Source organism: Bacillus rossius, chromosome 2 (assembly GCF_032445375.1).
Source record: "Bacillus rossius redtenbacheri isolate Brsri chromosome 2, Brsri_v3, whole genome shotgun sequence".
Classification (NCBI taxonomy): Eukaryota; Metazoa; Arthropoda; class Insecta; order Phasmatodea; family Bacillidae; genus Bacillus; species Bacillus rossius.
Window position 1 is genome coordinate 105,875,579 of NC_086331.1, and position 25,780 is coordinate 105,901,358.

General features: G+C 37.8%; 1 protein-coding gene across 1 annotated transcript in view; it reads left to right on the forward strand.

Annotated features, from left to right (window-relative positions):
• The first annotated feature begins 11,527 nt into the window (after nucleotides 1–11,527).
• Nucleotides 11,528–25,780, forward strand: part of LOC134529557 (uncharacterized) — a 43,622-nt gene continuing 29,369 nt past the window's right edge. Inside the window, exon 1 of the mRNA XM_063363776.1 lies at nucleotides 11,528–11,747. Within this exon, the coding sequence (XP_063219846.1) occupies nucleotides 11,715–11,747 (33 nt within the window). The 5' untranslated portion in view covers nucleotides 11,528–11,714. The remainder of the gene's footprint in view (nucleotides 11,748–25,780) is intronic.

Sequence of the window (25,780 nt, forward strand, 5' to 3'; positions counted from 1 at the left end):
AAAATTTGATACCAAAAACAACTTAGATGTAGAGCACGGGAAACAAATCAACAACTTATGGAGGAACCCGAGCTTGCTTCCTAAAGCCGTGGCTTCTAGGAAAAAACATGCCTGTAATCAAAAGTTATGATTATGAAAACTAATACAAGAAATATTTTTGATACATTACAAAGACACTTAATTCACCCTTGCATCTCATCACAATAGTATTGAAATGATAATCAAATATATTTAAAGAACACGTTCGCCGTTATTATGGTGGAGCTCTAAAACAAATAACGTTCCTCAAAATAAACATAATCTTGCGTCGATATGATAACCAGGGGCGCAACAACTAAATTTCCAAATGGAGGGGGGGGGGAGCAATATAACTTTTTATAAAGAATCATCGATCCCCCCTACTGAAGCGGGGGGGTCCTCCCCCGGGAAAGTTTGTATTTCAAGGTGAGAAATGGTGCTATTTAAGCAGTTTTATTATCTAAAAATTGATTACACAGCACTTTCTTTTCCCCCGTTTGCCCCCACTTCAAGGTTTCAGAGGGGGGGGGGGCAAAATACCCTTCCCCCCCTGTTGTTGCGCCCCTGATGATAACAGTATATATATTTCATGTAAATATTACTTATAAAAATTCAAATTATAAATATGATTTCCCTAACCGCAGCAGAGTGACGCGGCTCACCCATTGACGAACTCCGTGGCTCGCTGGCTCGTCCGCCATGTTTCTCGGTCGTGCCGACCAGCGTCCTGTCGCCCTCTTCTGGCGTGGCGTCGGGCTGCCGTCGATCGTCGAAGCGAGTCTCCTGGTGACTCCTGATGGTCGCCTGCTTCGCGGCCTTAAATACTTGTTGGCTGCAGCGGGCGATAAGGATAAGGACGCTCCAACACAGCCCAGGAAACTGTTGGGCTGATTGATCCTATGTATGTTTCTGTTGCGTCATTCAAAATCGCGGGACGTTTCAACGGCTTAAGAGTCAGACCACTCGCTGCTGGCTCGCGCGGAAACGTAACGGGCGTACGCCCCTTCACCATACCAAAAACAGAGAGGAACATAAACTAAGTCCAAAATATTTTAGAGTGGCAGAACTTCAGCAACAAAATAAATTTTGTTTGTTTGGATTTTACATATTTTTATCTTTCTTTCAGAAAAAATATACATAGCAAGACTATAAGTGACTTTACAAATATAGTTTGTATATATCCTACTTTAGAAAATCTGTGGTACACATGCTTTCTTTGGTCTTGTAGTAAGCATAAAATATATGTTTAAAGGATTTTTGGTTAGTGAGCTCAAAGCTTGCTAATTTGGCCTTTTTATACGAAGATATTTTGATATATGGTTGCTGTAGACATGTAGCCTTGTAGACTTGTAGCCTTGTGGCCATGATTAGTTAATCTTAAATTTATAGACATTAAAAATATTATATTCAAATAAAGGAATGAAAATGGCCGTTGTTTTGACTCGTGTATTAATAATAAATGGTCGTTGATTCGACTTGCATATTATACCAGCGACAGTGAGTATACAAGTACAGTGCAGACGTTGGTGGTTCTTAGTTTGTTACTGGCTACGGTGGTGTAAGTATGGTCTAGCTGTTTCGTCTGACATATAAGTCTAGTAATCCTATTATTGTAAACTCGACGTTGTAATTACCATTTCTAAAGCAAACCTCGATGGAAAAGGAAGCACCAACGCCGTCGCAGATCCTGACGACACTATTGCACACAACGGCCGAGGAAATCCTGGTGGAGTGTGTACCAGGGGCGTAGCCAAGGGGGGGGGGGGGGTTAGGGATTCAACCCCCCCCCCACCCACCCCCTTAGCACCAAATATTTAATTAATTTCTTATTCATCACTCAAACAAATTTCATATTAAAATTAATAAAAAAATTTCCATTACAATATTTAAATTTAAGTACCGAAAACTGCTAAAATAGCACTATTTTACACCTTGAAATCCAAATTTTCCCGGGGGAGGACCCCCGGACCCCCCGCTTTAATACGGGGGTGGGAGGGGGCCATGCTTCTTAACACCCCCCATACACAAATCCTGGCTACGCCACTGGTGTGTACCATCTACGGCGGGGAGCCTGATGGCAGCAACTGCGACGGTGACGCAGACCTCCAAAAACACGAGAAGAGACATTAACGGATGCAGTGCCGTCTGCAGAGGAAATATCTATGTCGTCTGCATCATCAACTAGTTCGACATGGTGAACCTATCGACGATGAATACTGAAGGTGCAGCAGCATCTTTCGAGCATCGATGCTGCCACTATTAAAAGATGTCCTCGAACAACAGTAATGCTCGGCGTCACTAGAAAAGATAATGTGCAAATAATCCACCTCACAAAAACGTTTGACATGTGAGAAATGCCACATGCAGTCTTTCAGAAAAGACAATATGAAAACACACATGAAGACATGCAAAGGCCGTGCTGCGCGGCAGAAGGTAAAGGTTTCGCTGCAACAGCTTAAGTTTACACCGGGAATTGATACAACAGCATTAACATCAGTATCTGGTTCAGGTCTGCCAGGTTCGTCTTCATCGACTAGACATCTTTGCAGCCACTGTGATATGTCGTTGGCATTTCATCATGATGCGCGAAGACACGAGAGGAGTAAATGTGTGTGTAGAATACTTCTCGTATGAAGTTTCGCTGCTACAAGTTTCATGTTTGGTTTACATGTATTGACAGTTTGAGACGACATGCGAAAAACTGTAAAGGTGAAACCGTATGCCTACTATGGAACTACGTGTAGACATTTCGATTACTCGTTTTATGTTGGAGACTCGTATGCCTACAAGAAGAGTGCAGCATTAGTGAGCGGGGCGCTCGATTTAAAGATGACGGATCCAAGATGGCGGATCAAAAATAGCAGCCGGGGCCAAGGTCAAAAATAAAGGTCAAGGTCAAAGGTCAAGGTAATCCAAGATGGCCGCCGTGACGTCGGGATCCACAGACTGAATCCCGGCACCGCCACCACACCCAGAAACCAGTCCCCGGAGCTCCATTTGTACACTACAAGACTGAATATTTTTTGCTCGGTACCCTCTTCTGGAGTCAGGCATGACGCAACAAAAAGAGCACTTCACCTTCACATCAACTTAATTGTCACCAATCAGACCGTTCGAGTGTTTTTTCTAGCTGTTTTAGCGGTGTGTGTGTTTTTAGCCAATCCGTATTTTCTACAGCAAATGAATAATATGTAAAAATAAAATGGGTGCGTGTACTTAGGTACGCGCGTGAGAAGTTATACTTCTTTGACATAATTAAAAATTAGTTTTTAATTGAATGCAAATAATTAATTACAATAAAATAATAAAAGGGCTGGAAAAAGATAGTCAACACAGTCAATAAAGTTGAGTTTAAATTTGAAAAATTAAATAAATAAAATTAGGAGAATAACAAATATATATGACATAATTTGTACTAAATATTATAAGATTCTTAATTTTAAATATTTATTAATGATTATTAAATATTTTAAAAGAAAATAAATAAATTTAATAATAAATTCAAAAATTTAATTTAAGTTTATTCATTTTTTAAATATTTATTATTTTCTTAATTTAATATTCACTTTTCATTTTTATCAAAAAGTTTTCATTAAATTTGTGTATTTATTTTTATAAATATTTATTATTTATTCAATTTAATAATAAATATTAAAAATTAATATTTTAATTTGATGTTCGATTTTAATTTTTATCACAAATTTTTTATTAAATGTTTTATTAAATTTATTTTTTTATTTTGTAAATATTAAATAACCAATAATAAATATTTAACATTAATAATTTAATAATATTTAGTATTAATTATATTAAATACTAATATTTTAATTGATATCAATAAATAATACATATGGATAGTTAACCTCAATTATATTGGAGCACTTGAAAAAGTATATAAGCACAATTTTTTTACTAATATTTACGAATAGTAAATAATATTAATCAAAATATTCAATTTAAATCACTACTGAATATAATTTATTAGCACATATATAATTCACACTTGTATGAAACTAAAACACGTGTTGTGAATGTATAAACTAGAAACATGTGGATACATATTATAAATATGAAAACAGTGATCAGAGGCGACGAGCGTGCCAACATGCGCGACTAAGAGAGGTTCTATTTCTATTTTGTTGGTAGCTTTTTTTCGAGACTTAATGATCGGTTCAGCGGGCAGCTTCAACCTGTTAGTTTTGTGTTACAGTGATGCGCGTGCATCTTAAAATTTTACTCTCACCATTTTTTCATAACGCGCCTAAAGAAGTAAAACTTCAAAAAAGTAAAAAAAAAAAAAAAAAAAAAGACACCTACCGTCGAGTTTTAACCACGGCCATTCAGCATGTTGACCGGGCAGTATAACCACTGCTCTGACAGAAGGTTACGAGGAAAATGTGTATTATGTTTGATTTATTAGCAAAATAATGTGTTTTTTTAAACCTTGGAATTTACTCTTTACAATGACTATTTCAGTTTACCAAAATAAATTCCATGGTAATTTCATTATCATGAAGTTTCATTTGGCACACCAATACGTTTGGTATGTCCCCTAATGTGGGTTTATGTTCATACACGTGGGTGCGCCATCTTCCCGTGAAAATGTCGTTACATGGTGCGCGCGCAGCTTCAACCTGTTAATTTTGTGTTACAGTGATGCGCGCGCATCTTTTAATTTCACTCTCATCATTTTTTAACGCGCCTAAAGAAGTATAACTTCAAAAATCATCGTGCATTAAGGGTGATAATTTATTCAACGAAGTAACTGCTAGTTATCTCGCTAATAGAGGAGATGCTCAGGCAATAGTTCGAAATTTCTTTTCGAAAAACAGTAGCCTACTCCATCAGGAAGCTTAATAAGATTTAACTACCCCAGCCGCGGCATACTGTGATAAGTACGTACATTTAGACTTTTAGCAATGATAAGTTCAAGCAATATTACACACTTAATTATTGCGATTTTATAGCATCAGATTAAAACAATACAATAATTTTGTTTTCTAGAAGAATGTTCATTTCGCTTTGCGTCAAATTGTTTTGATAAATTCATAGTCTCTTAAGGAACTCCATTTGTTTTGCACCTCATTTTGACTCGTGTAAACATCTTGCCAATTTTTACCCATGCACATCGAATCAAAATTAAAGAGAATATCAATCATCTACAAGAATTACAAATCCGTTTACTTACCCATTACGCAATCTCGCCTAACTGTTGACACGGGACTCACCTAATGGCAGATTGCCAGTGCGTGGAAGGGATAAAGAGATTTTCCAAAACTGCTGTTTAGGCTCCATCACTTTTCTTAATGCTCTTGAGATCTTCAGGCTTTATTTATTTCGTTTTGCACTAAATAAAAGGTTAAGTAAGATAATTGCTAAAATTTAAATTCATGTAGTCGAAAGTTTTCATGGAATTTAGGGCAATTTAATGAGAATATTTGGTTTCGTATAAATCGAATACTAAAAGTAGTCTCTTAGGTAGGAAATAATTATAGGGCATTTTATTATCCAAGTATGAAGTTATGAGTAGTATAGAAAAGTATTTCCTGGCCCAGGCTTCAGGCTGTGGATTGTGGATTGTGGATTGTCGACGCTATCGTGGATTGTGACGTCAAGGCGGCCATATTGAATAACCTTGACCCCGGTGGCCATCTTGGATCCACCATCTATAAGCCGAGCGCCCCGCTCACTAATGCTGCACTTTTCGTTACGCACACCATCTTGGATGTGTATGACGTCATCGATGCACGTTTCGTTACAGCCGTCATCTTGTATTATTGAATGTTAAAATTTTCGTTATGGCCGCCATATTGAATTCTAATAACATGTCTCCATTTTAGATCTGATCTCACAGCCACTTTTTTTCGATTCTGATATCATGTCTGCCATTTTGTTTTTGTCTGCTGATTGCGCCAACTTGGATAATGTCACAGCCACCATATTGTTTTTTCTATTCTGTTGGAGGTCGCCATCTTGGATACCGACATCTCTGGTTCCTCTGTTTACTCCTAGAGAGCGCCAGTGCCGCTCTGTCTCATCACATATGGTCGATGTTCCATTATCTACCAGAGCTGTTATGGTCCTTATCGACATATTCAATTTAATTTTTTATGCAAAATACATTGGAAGTATTGTGATTCGAAACATCACAGCTCTGATGTCTGGGTTGGAAAACATTAGCCTTCAACCACATGACCATCAATACATTTTCCTAGCGCCTGAGCCCATTACTAGACACGATCACAGGGTGTAGTTTTGAAGGTACATGCCACCCTAACACAGCTAGCTCCTGAGCCTCAGACAGGACACGGAGACAGCCTGCACTGCTGATGATACATGCCACCCTTACCATTCATAGTTCCTCAGCATCAGGCGAGTCATGGAGACAGTGTGTTGTAAGGATTACAGTTGCCACTTCTAGGTCATGAACCTCAGACGAGACACTAAGACTGCTTACAGTGCTGATGGAACATGCTACCATTAACATTTCTAGCTCCCGAGCCTCAGACGTGACAAGGAGACAGCGTGTAGTTTTGAAGGAACATGACATCCTTATCACTTATAGTTCCTGAACGTCAAACGAGACATGGAGACAGTGTGTAGTGCTGATGGTACATGCTACCTCTAATACTTCTTGCTTCTGAGCGTCAGACGAGACATGGAGACACATTTAGTACTGATGGTACATGCTACCCTTACCACTTCTTGCTTCTGAACGTCAGATGAGACACAGTGACAGTGTGCAGTGCAGATTGCACATATCATCCTTACCACTCCAACTCCTGAGCATTCTTGCCCAGTGTTGTACCTGGGGAGGTGCAACACCAGACGTAGATTTTTAATTACGAGCTAGAAAAGTTTTAAACGAAAATAGTGGTTTATTTTAAACTTATCTTTCATAAACTATTTACAAAAGCAAATGTTCTCTGGTTCAATGATTAGTCTTGAGGTACAACCATTCGCATAATACTCTGAATCGCTGCAATATACAAATTGTATGTGTTAAATTATCAGAAATTCGCCATTTATTTTACAACACTTGTTAATTTGAGGCGTATTCTCTGTCCAGAGAGAAAGCATGCCCAATAAAATCTTTTTAACCAATGAAATGTTATAGCACAATTTTACTTTTATCAAAACAATTATTGAATTTTCTCCTAAATTAATAAATAAATACAAAGCTGTACTATTACTTGACGTTCATTATAAATCATTTTACATATATACCCAAAATATATATCAGCAACATCTACATTCATATTCTTTTATTTCAACTTCGATTACCTTTAAAACATCTATAAGCTTTATTAAAGTCTACAAAAATATGTCTCATATTAACGTTTATTATGAGAAGACTTTACTTAAATTCCGTGCAACTAACTGTCGTTGTAAAGCACTATCACCCCGCGAACACTGTGGGTGCAAATTAAAGCAGCACTCTCCTTTGCTCGTGGTGTCTCCTGATCGCGGCCCTCTCTAGTGGCCTGCTAACTTGCCAGCTCTTGACAAGATGACCGTGACAGAAAACTATCCTGATGCAACCTCGACCATGTTTAAATATAATTTAAGAACGCTTTCCAAATTATCTTCACGCACTTTCATTAATTAGGTCGTAAGTAATCAGTACTGCCAGCCTGGTCCTGGTTGTCAGTACTGATTATTTACTGTTATTCCGCTTGAAAAAGAATGCTGGAGTATTCCGCTATTCGCTTGAATATGTTTTATCAAAGACAATGTATTTCATTTTGTTCAACCAAGTGAGTTGCGATCATGAACTGTGTTTGGAAAGTTTTACAGTATTTCAAATATACAGGTAGAAAAGAGTGCGACACTGTTATAGATAGATTGTGCAAAAATGTTCTTTGAAAATCGACAAAACTACGTAGCAAAGACATTCTAATAACTGTAGAAAAATTAAGTGACATGTACGTAAGTTTTTATTTAAGTAATTTAATATATAATTTTTCATTTATTTTGAAAAATACAGTGTTTATTACTTTACATAGTAGACTCCCGATAATTCTGGTAATGACTGGCAAGAGATCCATGGATAACAGAAAAAAAGGTTAAAATAATGCAAAAATATTAATTTTTTTTCATCCTAATTATCTGGACAAACATTGTTACACCCACCCCTCGAAGTAACACTCTAATTAGTTCCAGGTACAGGAGCAGGAACAGCACTAGTCAAATAAGTTTTTTCCACAAGAGAGTATATAAATAAAAAAAAATTGTTTTCCAATCAGGTAAGTGTGCTTCCTGACTGTCATTTTAATAAAGACACTACTATTGTTAAAATTAATTTACAGTTATAATGCATGCCTAAATACATTTGAAGATTTAAATAAATGTTGAATAACATCTTGAGATTTAAAAAAAAAATTAGCTTTGTTTAGATAAAGGGGCTTTGGCATAACATAACAAAATAGTAATGTTATTAATATTTTAGTTCTAGTAAAATTTAAAAATACATGAACTTAATGTTATATATTATTGGAAATTTTATTTTACCTGTTAACGTAATAATTCCCAACTCAGTTGTTTAATAAGTGCGTGTCTAATTAGCGCATTCTAGAAGGCGCAATGTAAACTAGCGGGAGGACAAAATACATATAAGGGTTGACTGAACACTCGGGCATCATCGGAAATAAATATTCAATGAAGGAAGCGAATAGGTATTAAGGAAAAAGCAAAATATTAGTCTAATGGTTGATTCGTCACATTATTAATTTGTTGCATTACTAATTCGTTGCAGTATTAATTCGTTTCATTGTATTTAATGCAACACAAGTGCCGTTGCTATTGTGCGCGCACGAAAACAAAAAGTCAAAAATCATTTTTGTGTTTATGGTTTATGAAAGTGAAATACGGCCCGGTTAACCCGGCCCCGGACAATCGGGTGTGTCTTCCGTTACTTTAAACGTCACGTTTCAACTAATTTTACAGCCGTTTTTATTTCAGGAGCAAAATGTCGGCAGCTCCCGGAAAAAAAAAAACATCAAAGTGCATAAGATAAACAAAAAAAAAAAAGCAAGAACAAATACAGAGACTTAATGAACAAATAAAAAAGACACAAAAACTTTTTCAACTCGGGTTTGGTTTGTGAATCAACGGAAAGTGAACCTCATCGTGCCTCTCCAACTCCGTGTACGTCTGCCAGCACAATGAAGGCGGTAGAGACGGAGATTCCTTATGACTCCTGAGAACAGACCGGCCCTATCCAGGACCACTAACACACAGTCATGTTGGTGAGTGCTGACCATGCAGAGAAAAGTGAGACCGAGAGTGAGGTCCAATTACTTCACCAAAGTGTAGTCTATCTGGGATAGTCTATCCAGGATGATGTTGGCCACCACTGTTATAATTTTTTAAATAAATGCAAAATTGACATGATAAATTTGTAAAGTCAGTCGTACGACAATGCGTCAAATATGCCTGGTGGTTACAAAGACCTTCAGGCGCACATTAAGAGAATAAATAAGCTCGCCACTATGTTCCGTGTGCAGCCCACTTACGTACTTAATTTTGTTGGAGTAAGTGCTGTAAAAAGCTGCCTTGGAGCAATCTCCTTTTTCGGATTCGTACAGGAACTGAAAACTTTTTTTCCCGGCATCAACTTATCGCTGGGAGGTTATGCTTAAGTACCTCGAAGAAGATGGACAACGCAAGACTCGTCATTGGTTCTAGATTTGTCGATGTCACAGAGAGAAATGTTTGACGATTACGAGATGAAGGCAAATAAGAAAACTGATGCCCTGGACTTGCGTCATGGCCAATACAGTGACTAAAATCAACGTATGCAAATAAGGAAAAAGCGCCATCATGATGGAAGCGCAGAAGACGTTGTGCTCAAAAGAAAACAATAGCTCAAAATTGAAACATATTGGCCTGTATTAGCTATGTTGTGTGCAGAATTGTCGCAGCGCTTAGAAGCTTACCGGGAAATTAATTCCTTGTTTGGATTTGTGGTAAATTTCTTGACAAAGTCTGACGATAAAATTAAAGATGCTTGTGAATAGTTTAGGAAACATTATTCCGAGGACCTTAAACCTGGGTTTAAAGACGAAATAGTGTACTTTAAGCACTTAATCTCAAAATTAGACGACGACGCTCGAAAATAAATAAAATATATTGGCCTGCAGAGAAATTATATATACAGATTTTTTGGTTCAATGGCTAAATCAACATTTCCAAATGTAATGACAACCTTGAGAATATACAGAAAATCTGATGATAACAAACGAAACTAACGAACGAAGCTTTTCAAAGTTGAAACTTATAAAAAACTCTCTTCGATCATCAAGGGCTCAATAACTTTTAAATGCACCGTCAGGATATATAGGAAGAATTAACATTAAAATAACTGAGGAAAGTTAATGTTTTGAAAATATTATTCAATATTTAAGTAGTTTTTAATGCGTTTTTTTTTTACTGCTGGATGATAAATGATGATTTGCAGTTAGTCAAGAAATAAATCATTATTAAATTTTACTTTAATGACTATTTACAAATAATACACAATTTAAATTATATTACGTTACCTAAAAAATTTTGTTTAAATAAATGACATGCATTCATTAGTGCCGAAATATTAAAATGTGGTGTTGTTATAAGGTTTAAATGCTACCTACCTAAGACCCCGACACTTGCATTGCCTAGGGGCTTCTGCATGGCTTAATCCGGATTTGCTGAGCAGTCAGGCTAAGATCAAAACGAAAACTAAAGTCGCTATTTTGTAATGTGTAAATGGCAGCTGCTCACGCCTGAGAACAATGAGGTGAGTGATATTGAGTAAAGCGTAACTGAAATAATTGGCCGAGAAGTAAGTAGAGTTTTTGTAGCGTGTTTTTAAAAGCACTTGTTGAATTTACTGAAATAAAAAACGAAAGTCGTAAGCTTTATTGTTTGAAAACCTTAAATTCTCCCTTCTTTAAACTTTTAAGTCAATTTAATATATTTTATTTTATATGTTATAGGAAAGTCTTATTTTGCTCCAGCACATAGTGTTTCAGATACATCTCAAGATGTACCGTTGTCAAAAAGGAAACATTCTAACGTTTTTGTAACTTTACAGAAATGTGTCTGAAACATTTTTGCTGCATAGGCTTTGACTTCAGTAGGAGTTCACTTCAGACAGAACTTGCATTCTGCAGATAGTGAACGACACCCACCCCCAGCTTCTTCAATGCTGGCTTCCCGTCATGTTGCATTATTTTGGTAATTCCATATTTTTATGAAGGAATGTTTTGAACGTGTGAAAGCGGAAGTCAATTGCACTAACACAAACACAGAACAGTCATTCAAGTTAAGGTGTCGCTTTGACAGCTGAACGAAGCACCAGACTGGCGCCCATGCAACATGAGTGACACGTCAGCTCGCGGCGGGCGACCATGACACGCACGGGCGCGCAATGAAGGAAGATGGCGGCGGGTCCCAGCCTGCACCGCGGCGCCGGCGGGAGCGGCGCATGCGCAGGGAAGACCCTGAGAGCTCACGTCTGCGGCCAGAACTGAGAACTGGTCCTCGCCGCCGAGGGACCGGTTTCGCCCGTAGCAGACGGCCTTCGCGGACGGACCGCGAAAACAATACCGGGCCCGCGCGTCCGGTTAATGGAGGAGTGGATGGCTTGGTGGCGGGACACCGGCGTCTCGGTGTGACTTCAGTCCGCCGTCGCTCGGGCAACGCAGCACAACAACATGCCGGCTCCTCAGCTGTCCGCCCGCCGCCAGGTGACGACTGCATGCACACTCCCGAGCTCCGTGGGTGTCGTGCTTGCAACATCTGCATGATCAGCTCAGCATTTCGGGAGGAGAACTTAACGGGTTACAGAAATAAATGTTAAAAGTTACTTGCTAATTTATGTCAAAATTATATAGTGGATATACATTTTTTTACTGAATTTTCCAATATAAATTTTTTTAGTTCTGTATCCATTTAGTTCTCCTCGTGTAAAAATAGGACCTGGCAAGACAATTATGAGAGATAAAAATAAGTATCGGCTTGATTTTAAATTTACATAAAATTAAAATCCAACAAGCCAAATAATGTTTCACGCAAATATTAAATGTGGTGAATGCTGAATTCACCTGACCCCCTTGAATGAACACAGTCTTCCGTCGCAAGTCAAAATTAATATGAGAGAGAGATTAGTGACTCTCAATGGACCGATCTCTTGAAACGGTGGTATAACTAAAAACACGAATATGTTATAATTATACCAATGTTGTTTCAATTTGTATAAAATACGATGTAAATAATTTCATTGGCCACCGAATCAAACTTATTATTTCATAATAAAAATCACGATAGTATTTACTTTTGTCGCTGCAAATGAAACTGGTCCTGCACCAGACAATGGCCGTGCCCATTCATTCGAGTTTCATTTTTTTTTTCAAATGTTTGACATCCCAAGTGTCCATATTTGCACGGATAGCTTGTAGGCGTTGTTCAAGTGTTGGGCCGCGGACCGGTTCAACGCAAACAGTTCTGGATGCCTGCTATCGGGCGCTGAAACCCTCGTGTTACCGTAACAAGCGCAACCCACGCCTCTGCCATTACCGGCCTCTTCTCTTCCAGCCCTCTACTTGTAGTCTTTGATCACAGAGTTTACCAACCTCGCGCTCGTGTGCACCCGTGTTCGACGCTTCAAAGCGTTAGATGTATGTAGTCGATCATTAAACCTTTCAGTGCATGTTTCTTCTGGTGTTGTGCATGTCATGTGCAGTGCTGTGTTGCTGTTACTTATCTTTCAGGGTCTTTAGTTCCCCAGTATGTGTGATCTTGTTCAGCACTGTCAGATCTTTTTTTTAAAAGTGTGTTACTTTGTCAACTTCTCTGCATTGCAAAATATTGACGTATTGTTACACCCTATTTGTTATGAAGCTACAGTGCCGAATATTTGCAACCGACCATAATCATTAATTCGTTTCCAGCCAAGCATGTGACCGCTAGCAGACACAGAAGAGGAATTACTATATGTTTCACACGTTGACATAACCTATATCTTTGAACCAGTTTTTCATAAGTTGCGAACCTGCCTACCAACCTGGAGAATTACTAACCCCGTCAACTATTCGGTAAATTGTAAGATCCATAATGACACACGATACTTTGATAACAGTTACCAAAGTAATTTCTTTATCTACATTGTTTTAAATATTTATATTAATTTTTGTTAGGCTTATTTTAGGCCAGGGTGCTCTCCAAAGGAGGAAAGGAGTAAAAATGTCATAAAAACGTAGCTAACTTCTTAAAAAGGCACAAAATCCATGAATTAGCCGGTATTTCAACCAGGAATTCCTTTGCCTGAAGGTTACGTGCTAACTACCTCGACTCCCGAGGTCGCCCATTTGCATGTAATTACGCGCGTAATCATGTTCAGCTATCGGGCGGCAGATCACGTCCCAGCTGCAACACGGACCTTACTTTTAGAACAATTTACACGAGGAATGAACCGGGCAGGCCCAATCCCTAGCCAACAAGTAGAGAATTCTGGTTTGACAACATTGTTTGAATTACTGCTGATTAGTAAGCGATACGGCTTAAAATAGCTCTCGCTTTCATGTGCAGAGAACTGTGCGCAAAATCGTGAGTTTCTTAAGATTCCACACAACCTAAATGAATTTGATCTTCGGATGACCAAGAAAACGGGAATCGTAGTTGCTTACAGTTTCTAAATATTTCATAAATTATAGTTTATACATACAGAAGACTATCAAATCATACTTTAAAATATTTATGGAGAATCCCTCTCAAATTGAATAATGACATCGATCTGCCGTGGACGCAAGCTCTACCAGCTATTCTCATCACAACGCAGGTAGAAGATGTAACGAATATGCGTGTTGCTAGTCTTATCTCACGGTAATATGAATACTTCATGAGGCCTTATTTTTGTTCGTACAGCTATAACCGAACTAATCGTTAGAAACCCAAAGGCATGCTGCAGTTTTTTTCAACATCCATTTTACATTAGGTTAGTGCATGTTAAAATTGCCATTGCATTAATAAAAATTCTGTTAGTAATGTTTATGTCACACATGTATATTTAAATTTGGTACTACATAAGTAGTGAAAAAGTTTGTATTTTTTAAACAGACGTTAACATAAACATATTGATATAAATAATACGATTATTTTAAAATGGAACAAATTTCTTTCAAGCAATTTTATTACGGTCTCCCTTACTCTGAGATCAGACTTTAGAATTGCATGCTTGCTTAGAGTGATTTAAATCAGGGCTGGTTTAATCAGCCATTCTCTGCTGAGGAACAAAAGCTGACTTCATAAGAATTTCGAATCTGAAGAGTTTCTAAACAAATTTAGAAGAATATCATTTCAATCAATTGATAAACACGAATTCTCAAAATTAATTAATAGTTAATAAAAGTAAAAATATTTCAGAGGGTTTACGTTATTCGTCTTTACAAATCAATACATATTTGATAAAATTAGGTTATATTATATAGGTTAAAATAGCGTCGTTTTTAATAGGCTATATAAATTAAAAACTAATAAATTATTTTTAGAATTGCCAAACAGAAATAAAATTATTTTTTAAATACGTTTCAGTTTAAATTGATATGTTCAAAACCAGAAAACTCTTGGCCGTAAAAATTATGTATGCTTTTATTTATTTAGGGAGCTATTTCGGAACGTGTGGTTTAGAACCTAACTTATGTGGTATAGTTTGTTAACCAGTTTTGACCAGCAATAGGCCTAAATAAATGATACCAAGAACTATGGAACACTTAAATAGGGTAATGGTAACCATACATGCATAAAAATCACATACAAGAACACACAGACTAGAGGGTTATTTAAAAAAGAATTCTCTTCCGAAAAAGTCAAACGTTTATTTACATTGATAAATTTAATAGTTTATTTTTAAAAATGTAATTTCCATATTTTTTAATATTTTTTTTATTGCGTGGTGTGCCACATGAACATAAACTGCATATAGGTCACAAACCCATGTTACAGTATAATATTTTACTCATTTGCACTGTATTGGGTTTGCATAAAATTAAGTAAGCACCAGTGGTAATTTGCTGCATTTCTCGATTACAATATGATTGTTCTTATGTGAATTATGAAGAATATCTGATATTATTAATTTAGTCTGTATATTTTTATGAATTTATTATAATATGGAATTCGTGAGTAATACTAATAAAGTTTTGGAAAGTTTATTAACAATTACAATAGTTTAAAATGTTTAGTAACATTGGCTAAAATCTTCGTAAGAGGCAAGCATTTGTAGTAAGCAAAAGGTTTTGAATGCAATATTAATGGGGGGAAAATGTGAATGGTTTAATATTTTATATTAAGCGGTTCTTTCTTTATTTCGTGTGGGTTTACTAAAGATAGGAAGGCAAGTGGTAAGGAACTGCAACAGCGTTTTCCAGGAATAGTAATGGGAAACCCTGTGGATGAACCACTTTGCCGCTTTCTCCGCTGGTGTCGCTTCTCGGGATCGAACCAGTGACCTTCCGAATGCAGGGCGTGGAAACCTCCCTGCGGCGAAACGCGCCCAGCCGGCGGACAGGACCGGTGGTTGCGCCACGAGTGTTTCACACCGCGCCCGGGCGACAGATATCTGCGTGTGGCCTGTTTGAACCTGCCGAGCGGCGCCCCAGTTGAAGGCCGCGCGGCGTCTACCTGCCTCGGCCACCCTCGCGTCAGCAGAGACGCGGTGGTTTGGTGATCTGGAGTACTCGCGAGTGAGAAACGTGGCAGACGTTGGCCGTGGCCCGCTCCCATTCACCCCACCTGTTCATTCCGTCGCTGCTCCATACCCACCTCACCACACCTCGCGCATTCTTCAGGCCGGTCTGACCCTCGGGTAGGGCATCCATGGAGACCCTGCCTCAGGCGGGAAACTACATTTCGATCTTCATTTTTTTTTCATCTGCCTGCCACAAACAATTTAATGAAAAGTGAGTGTACTTTTTTCTAGACCCCAGAGGATGTGATGGGAAACCAGATTTCATCGCTCTGAATAGTGATGAGACTAATTGTCTTGAATATTAACGACTGTCAAAACACCAAAGTAAAAAAAAATTAAAACTTTTATTGAGATAAAAATATCAAACTGATTCGTGTGTTTTATTGTTTGGACTGACAGAATGTATTAACGTCTTTGTTGGAAGTAGTTTGCTGTGCGTAGTAATACGTATAAATTAATTCGGTAGACATGATCTCAAAAGAAAAAAAAAACTTAAAATGTTGTGTGTTTTTGGCGATAAAATGTTGGCATGTGTTCAGAGGGATAGTGCACAGCTGACGAATAACGAAGCGAAAACATAACTAACAGTCGTGGAGATTGTTAACTCGAGCTCAAGAGTTCTTGGGTTCGAATCCCGAGACGACTCCGTGCCAAGCACTTGGCCGGATCCTAGCGCAGGACATGACAGAGTTCTTCAAGTCTCGCGATGATAGTTGAGCACAAGCGTCCTTCTTCAAGTCTTCGCGTTCTCGACGTCAACTTAACTAGCAGCCAGTCCATCCACATAGCGTTCAGTAGCGCGAACAGAAACATGCGTGATCGATGTTCCTTAGCCTCGACTTCAGTTTATCGACATGCCCATTAACTCAAGAAAGCTTCAGAAATAGCAGCTGCTACTTACAGATGGAAGATGTTTGGTTTTGGTTCGATTGCTTTAAATCATATACGCTGAAAGTCTTAACATTTGGTGAAATAAATGAATGTTTTGAATTAACAGTTTATCGGAATGTTGTTCCTGTAATAATGTGTATGGCAGTTTTCGGGTTGTAGTATAAATAGCTAATGAAATCACATGCACAGCGTTCGTGCCTTAATCTACAAACGTTGCATTGAAATAAAATAAACGTGATAAATTTATTATTATTAGAGAGAATATGGAGCTAAATATTTATTCATAACATGTTTCAGGTTAGTTAAAAATAACTATGTCAGTTGCGAAGTATGCCTTTAAGATATGAACCGAAATCAGTCTGTGTATTTACTTCTAGGGACCGAATCATATCTTTCTCTGAGACCATTTGTTTCTTAAAAACAAGAACATAAATATTATTTAATTAAATGAGCAATTCTTGTATGTACCTGTATATACATTTATACATTGGCAACTCGGAAACGGCTCTAACGATTTAGATGAAAATTTGTAGTTAGATAACGTTTTGCTTTTCAAGTTTATTTATGTAGCTGTCTTCCATGGAAAAACGTGATTTTACACTATTTTTTTCTAACAATTGGTTTATAGCTCGTTTGTGCCATCTGTTGTGAGCTTTTAAATTATTCTTCTTAACTCAAGTTGTATCTTTTAAATTAGATACTCAACAACAGATAGCACTCACATCCAATAGCAATGCATTTTTATTGTGTTAAGCAATCACCGTGTCATGATAGCTAAGGGTTTCTTTGGTTACTAAGCACTCGAATTCGGAACATTATTACTTAATACTGTCAACATTTCATACTTGCCACCACGCGAATTGAAATCGAAAAACAAAAAAAAATATTGTATTAATAATGCTGTTGCATCATTTGGAGGTATGAGAATGTCTTTGTAACTGTGTAAGACTCATTTTGACAAGTCTGTATGATAACATAATAAAGAAAAAAAATCGTTATTGGTGAAAAATTCGGCAAAGAAGTACATACACCTAGAGTCACTCTTGACCCACCAAAAGGTATACTGGAATGTACCATGCAGCGACACCAATTTCCAGTAAGATCTGCATTTGCCATAAAAGTACACAAATCTCAAGGCCAACATATTAAATTTATTAGAGTGGACTTAAGATCATCAGTTTTTATGCATGGCATGATGTAGGCCTACGTGGCATTTTCCCGTGTAAAGCGACCAAGTACATTAATAGTACTCCTCTCAAATGAAAATTCTCGACTTACCAGCAACGTAGTATGGAAGGAAGTATTAGTTTAAGTTCAAAAACTTATAGTTAATGATAACTGTGAAGTGAAAATGAATAAAAAAAATAATATAGGTGATTATTAAAAATAAAGTGTTGAACTATGAGCACTGGTAATTTTTTTAAATTTAACCGACTGCAGTGCTTATGTAGACATGAAGTAAATTGAGGATAGCAAAATATTCATAATATAACGTATAGTGTCTATATATGTAATCTATATCCAGTGACTGGAATAGGTAGAGTTATAGGTAAACTTTGCCTATTCCGATAACTGCATAAAACATTAAACTTTAAATTGCTCGTATAAATAAATACATACATAGATATTTTTATAAATATAAAACACCTACATCTATCTTATCTCGGAAACGGCTTCAACTATTTGGATGAAAATTTATGTATAGTTAAATTTTTTTTCAAGTTAATCTAAATAGGTGTCTTCCCTGAAAAACAACTAATTTACAAAAAATAAGACACCGAACGAAGCAGGGTCGCCCAGGTACTGTTCTTTAATTCAGTTTCCGTTTACATTATGGAGCTCACACAAGTCTATTTCAGAATGAATCTATTTATTATAATCGAATTAAAACTGTACTGAAGCATTATGTTTAATAATACAGATCTAATTTGATTTAATCAATGAAAACATTTTTAATGGCCTTTCAGACCTTGGCTAGTTCATAATGATTGACTTCAGCGACAATTTTTATCTGTCACATTAATTCATTATTCAGCTTATAGAATAGTAATAAATTTGTAAGCCAATTCCGAAAAAATGGTTTGGTGGTCTTGCTTTTTGTGTTTTTGTGTATATAAATGCATATTTTTATGGAAAAAAGTAATACTTCGTTATCATAAGAGCAAACAGGAAAAAAAACTGTCGTAAACAACAGACTAATGGTCAAACACAAAATAAAATGTGAGAAAGTCTTTCAGTACTCGCCAAAGATGTGTAACATCTAACTTCGAGAACGAGCATATTCATGTGCTCTCGTGTTGCAAGTACACTTATAATACAATACTTGGACACGTAATTTAACGTAGAGTTCTTTAAATTAATGCCGATCGTGCCAAATATACGCAAATAGTGTTTTCAACTAAATTTCTGGACGCGATAACGTAGTTTCAGCACCCTCTGCTAGAATTAATTGCCGGAGTAGTTAGGTCAACTATCGAATCAATTGATTTGCAGAAAGAAAGGTTAAACTATATAATAAAACTTCTCCGATAAAAGCGGAAAACACTTGAGAAACTATTAGACCCCGGCTTTGGACCTGATTTTTAATAAGGGACTTTATTAAAATATTGCCCATATTGTTAAAATTCATTAAACAGTTAATACTATAAAGTTTCCCTTTCGGCGTTGTGAACTTAAGTACCCGCCATTGGCAACAGATCGCAGCACCGTGGTTACACACTTCCGTTCCATACTACTTCCGTTCCATTCACGAAATTACTCCACTAAATGCCGTACACGGAGAGCTAAGATGTTACACGTCAAAACGGCGTTATTTATTCTGCAACATAAATGTGCAATCACTATTTAAATATTTTAATATCTTTCGGCAGATGTTATTCTGAAGCGTCTTTCCTTGACCACAAAATCCATAACACATTATTAAAACTTATCCGTAAAACGTTTCCATTACCTAATGTCACAATCAACGAACGAAGAGGAAATGTGTCGCAAATTTAATTTTTTTTACATGAAACTTCAATATATAGTTTCTGACGTTTAGAAAAGTAATTATAGAAAAGTATTTTTTTTTTTAATATTAGTCATCAACTGAATATTTTATTAGCGTATTAGTTACTGTTATTCCATAATGTTAAATGAGTTTCCTTTCGTCGCATCTTCTTAATCGTTCATACATTTATTAAGTTTAATTTCGATTTTATACGATCATAACACTTGAACTATAATAAATTGTTTGAAGTTAATGATGCTGAGAGGCTAACCGATGCAGCAAATATAATTAAATACTTAAGGAATTAAGTACATACGGGTTACAAGATAAATTGGCAGAAGATTCTAAAACACTCTCTAAAGTTTAGCTGTAAATATATAGGAAAAGTTTGATTCATCTATTTGAATTTTAATTTCCTGTTATTAGATTTACATTAAATACATCTTCTGTGAAGTCTTAATGTTTTTATTGCGAGTTAAAACCGGCAAACACGTGTTTTTTCTTACCAATAATATGTTTTAACTTGCAAAAACCATGGTGTATAGGCATGTAGATTGGTTTCAATGTCATGTTTATAAAAATGTGGTTTTTATTTAGTAGATTTATAGCACACATACTTTATGCAAGTAGTTACTTAATGTGCTTTTCTTGCCATAACAAGCTGCAATTTGTTCTTTTTTTTTTTTTTAAGTGAACGTACTCTTTTTGTACCCGTAGCGAACGGAAGTTTGTTTTCCGAACACGTTTTCAGCGACAGATCCGCCGTACCATAATTCCTCGGGACAAGTGTAATTTGTCCGCGAGAAGAGCTGTTAGCACGTGAGCGCGTGCAGCACGTGAGCGCGTGCCGAGAAGTGCACGTCTCGCCCGCCTGAGGCCGCTCCCGCAAGCTGAGGTCATGCTGCGCCGGCGGACACGTCCACAACTCATCTCATCTCGGCCGGTTCTCGCTTGCGGAACCCGCGCACGCTTGCAAGTTCAAGAGCTGCATCCCGCGCGTTGCTGAGGTCAAGGCGAACACACATGGCTTCACGTCAGACGTGTGCGTGTGTGGGTGAGGCAGGGCGATAGGTGCTCCCATGCGCGGTGTCGCCTCACGGTCTCCTCGTCGTGCGCAGGACCGGGAAGCCTACAACTCACGTAGTTTAGGTTCCCTGCAAGAATTTCCGAAGATTTCCCAAGTTTTGCGTTTTGGTATTAACGCCACTTCAGCCGCTAAATCAGAAGTTTCCAATGAAAACAAGCATGTTGTGACTCACCTAACATAACCTAACCCTTCGATTTTTTTAATTTCAATTTTTTGAGAGAAATCCGAAGTGGCAGGAACGTGGTAGGGAACCGAAACTATGTGAGTTGTAGGCTTCCCCGCAGGACCACCACTAGATGTCTACACAGTGAAGGAGAGCGCTTGTCTGTCTTTCGCGTAGCGCACGGACGAAGAAACCCACTACCGTGAAATTCGGTACAAGATTCTTTAGGGGCAGTCCGTTTGCAGCTCGAAGCGATTAAAAAAGAGTTTACTTTTTTTATAATTTAATTTTTAACGTTTATAGCTTAGTATCGATTTTCACCCCACAATATTCCGCGTGAGTCTTCAAGTAGAGGAACAACTGTCAGACTCTTTGCTGGTTCGTCGTCGCCATGTTTGTTCCAAGCTGTTAAATTTGATGTGCGCCATATTTCATCTTATCAGTGTATTCCTTTCTATACACAAGTCATGTGTGGTCGTTCAAATTGCAGTTTCGATTTAGGTTCGGCATAGAACCGTTTAAATTTTGACTTTTCCTCTGTGGTATTTTTGTTTAAATTATTAACGCGTTCTTTCTGTCTTAACAAAGGCAAATGTGTAACAAAAGAACTAAATACTCTTAAAACCACACATTTTTCAATCCAAGATAACATATTTTATTTATACTTATTCTCCTTATTCTTAATGCAAATATATTTATTGTTGTTTCGTGAGATGGTTTCTAATACTTCGATACACACACACATACACACACGCCTATATATTATATTGCGGGTCGCGGAAGGGGTGGACCCATGAAGCATGGTAGTAGCATAGCCACGAGGACTTGCAGTGGCGTGCCCAAGATGAGGGTCAGAGCTGCATTTAGTAGTGTGGCAGTCACTCACTGACTGATCACAGTATATCTAAATAAAAATGTTTTAATGGCTAACATAGGTACATAGTCAGTGTAACAGCACTACGGATATTTCGTCCCATTCGTTCATAGTGAGCAGTGCGAAAGTTTGTAACTGTATCGTTCTGTAGCGACGCAGAGGTACATAAGCTAGAATCATCATACGGCGGAGAAATGAAGATAAAGGTGTGTTGCAAGTCTCTCGAGTGCTTTGAAGAATCCCTATCGGGAGTTTCGTGCCTACATGTTATTCTGAAAACTAAATATTGAAACAGAATTACTCATCTACCCTCAGCGTAGACAGACACCACTCGGATCGCGTGGTTTGTTCTGAAGCCCGGCACTTCGGAGCCCGTGCGTGCCTGGGTGGGCGGCAACCTTGGGTAGGCGGGGCTTGCAAGGCTACAGAGGCATCTGAGGCACCTGAGTGACACCGGAGAAACGGGGTCGAACCCGCGACCCTCAGCACGCGAGGGCGACGTGGTCGCCGTCACAGAACAAGAACGGAGATAAATGTAAGTGCGACTCTCACAGTGGAAACTGAAACCATGTTTCGCGCGACATGTGACGCTATCTGTTGGGTGGGCCCATAACTACTAGCAAAAAAAAATCGGGATAGAGTTTCAGGTAAAAAAAAAATTTAATTTATCTACGTGACGATTAATTGTTTAGTAAAAGTTATTTAAACTGTGCGGAAAAATACTTAATGATGTTTTGCAAATAAAAAAAAAGGTCATGTTATATATAAATGAGTAGGAGATGCAAAAATTTCTGGTATGCCACACCACAAAATATGTGTCTACCAAAATAGAGTGAATTAATTTTCACTGGTTTGTTTGCCTGATAATAGCTTATGTATTACTCCTCACAATCAATGTAGCTGTGTTGGCAATATATTACGAAAGCTACTGTCTAACGGGTGGGCCCAAAAACCTAGGTCTCAAGTCTCGCCGGTTTGTTGGATGACGTCGTAATTGAACCGGTCACGGAGTGGCGTTCACTCGTATTCCGTCTCCCTCGAGTCAGGCGACGTTATTTACAGCTCTACCGCAAGGTCATGCCCGATTTCACATTCCCTGTGGATAACAAATGTGTAAATTAGAAGCCTGAAATAAAAGTTTTGAGTTCGTGTTATGATTAAAAAAAAATTAACGGAACCGAAGTTAATCGGACAATCAAACTGATGTTAATGAACTTTATTTTCTTATTCTTTTCGGTTAGAGCGGTAAAACAACACGCCTATCTTTTTTCATGTTCAGAAATGTATAGTCGTGCAGAGCACTTATTTTGTGACACTTGGTTTATCAAGTTTATTATAACAGAAAAATATTACGAAAGGGCATAATTTTTTAATGTGTGTATCAATACTTCCCGTTCCCAAATATGGCATCCTACTATATAAACGGGTTCACCTAGGTCCTGTTACTCCTCAGTTGCATGCATTTACTGTAGCCAAAGTAAAGCTATAAAGTCGTTTTATTTTTTTTATTTTTACAGATTAGATATATTTATGGAATTTTGTATTTTTGGGTTGCAAGTGTTTTATTCTGCAGTCTGTTAGCTTTTTGATCAGCAGGTCATTATAAACAAAATCACAGTAATCAAAACGTGTATAAATATTTTTTAAATATGCTCAGAGAGTAAATTTTTGAGATGTTTCAGGAATGTAGTTTAGCTATTGCTATCCTGCTTATGTTTGCACCATGCTCAGACCAGTTCAATGAACTTTTTAGGGTTAGGCTAATATTTGTTTGTGTTTTTTTTGTGTGCTGAATCAACCGTAACATATTTTGATATTTAGAGTCTTGGAAATGGAGCTACCGCGTGTGTGGCGCAGTGGTAATAAAATAAACTCGCATCCAGAGTATCCGGGGTGGAATTTCAGTCCGGCTTTCACTTTTCCAGGGTTTCCGACATCATTCCAGGGAAGTACAGGCGTTCTCCAGTACATCTGGTCTGGTCTGTGTCTTTTGGCAAGTTATCGTCACTTGACCCCTGTCGAGGAGACTTCAAGCCCGAGCTGGGAAAGGTCTTCGAACATAAATGACAGTACAGCGCAGCGCGGTTACGAGTTGTCTGTGAGAAATGTCCGTTGATAAATAACACATTTTAACCTCTTCTTCTTTGTTCAAGGATAGCTGCTTACGCGGGTTTTATAGTATGAATAAATGATTTAATCTCCAACCCGGTAGTTTTTTATTTGTTCTTTACAAATTTTTCAAACTAAATTCTCCACTTATTTTACACAAAATTCGTCTCAATTTGTGATCGATACTCATAATGTCATCTTAAATTTTGGTCTAACAACGTTTTTTGTCACATGTGCTACATGATTTATATGCAAGGTGTCTAGGATTTGTTCGGGTTTGCTGCATGTGGAATTAATGGAAGGTTTTTCCTTGTTTTATTATTAATTTGTCTCTTAATCAACTGAGAGTTTGATGTAAGCCGAAAATTTTATGCAAACACATTAGAGACTAATAACGGACTGCTCTATACTAACAACACAGGGGAGAGTGTGAAAAATAACCTAGTGGCAAGAGATGTGACTACAAAATATTCTATACATAAATTGTATGTTATATATTATATTATCTGGTGTCAAACACGGTAAACTTCTTTTTAAGGAATTTGAAGTACTGGAGGTTAATTTTTCCGCATGAATCTGTACAATGACTAAAAAAACTTTTTAACAGAAAATAAGTTTATTTTCGTTTTTATAGTGTTGATACCATGTGTATTAAAAATATGCATTTTTAATACCATTAAGGTAAGAAGTATCCTCATGACTCATACTAGGCATAATGTCTGCTATATATTAGACTGAAGTGACAAAAACACTAAGTTTTCACACAAAACCCTGGATCTGTCCGGTATTAGTCTCTATTGTATTTGGTTTATGTCCCACACATAAACGCGAGAAGCGTATACCTATGTGCATGTCTCAACAAGTCTCGCAAGCTGACGTCACGAGCAGCGTCCGCGTAGGCTAGGGTGACCATATCATAAACTTGAAAAAACGGGACACATCCAAGAAGGTTTGGGGGCGATACCCTCCAGCTAAAGAGTCAGAGGGGCCTCCATCGAGACGTAATCATTGAAACATGCTCTTTTTTTGCTAATTTGAGACCTATAATTCTTTTTCAATTTACCTATGAATATGTAATTTAAATTGTGAGGCGTATAATAAATAAAAACAATAATTTTGCAGTGAATAATTATTTATTATAAGTATGTCTGACATACTTAAAAACATAATTAAACAAGGTAACTAAAATGGGTGGGATCAACTGTCGAGAAGAGGGGAAGACGGTCCGAGAAGAGGCGCGACAAAAGTGTATCATCAACGCAACGTAAATACGGGACATTTAGGCGTCCCGGGAGACTTTTTCGGGACCCCGTGTACGATCGTTAAAAAACGGGACAATCCCGTTTTTACGGGACGTTTGGTCACCCTAGCGTAGGCTCACCTTCCCTGCTTCCATCACGGTCACATATAGCCACTCACGAGATGTTTCGTTCTATTTAGTTTTGGTTTTATGTAGCGATGACAACGAAGTCGTTGGAGACGCTAACACTTGACAACACAGGGCAGGAATATTAGTAATGAGACGTGCCGTGGCCTGCAAGGAACCATTCCAGCGTTCACCTGGAGTGTTTCGGGAAACTACGAGAAACCCAAATCAGAATGTATGTATCGGGAACGCAGCCCAGGTCTTCCTGAATGCGAGCCAAACGTTTTACCGTTTGGCCACCTCACTCGGTGCCTCGCAGATAAGAGAGCCGCAGAATTCTCCCATGAATCCGCTCGCTAATCGTGACTTATTTACGAGGCGACCTTCTGGTACGCACCGTGACTGCCGGCCGGCTACCAGAGCGATTACGAATACCGACCAGCCTCAGACAGCATACCTCCCGAAAAAAAAACTGCGGTGCCTCTCTATCCTTGAAGACGCGAGGCCAGCGGGCCTAAGCAACTTTTCCCGGCTGACAGAAAACTGGCGAGGCGCA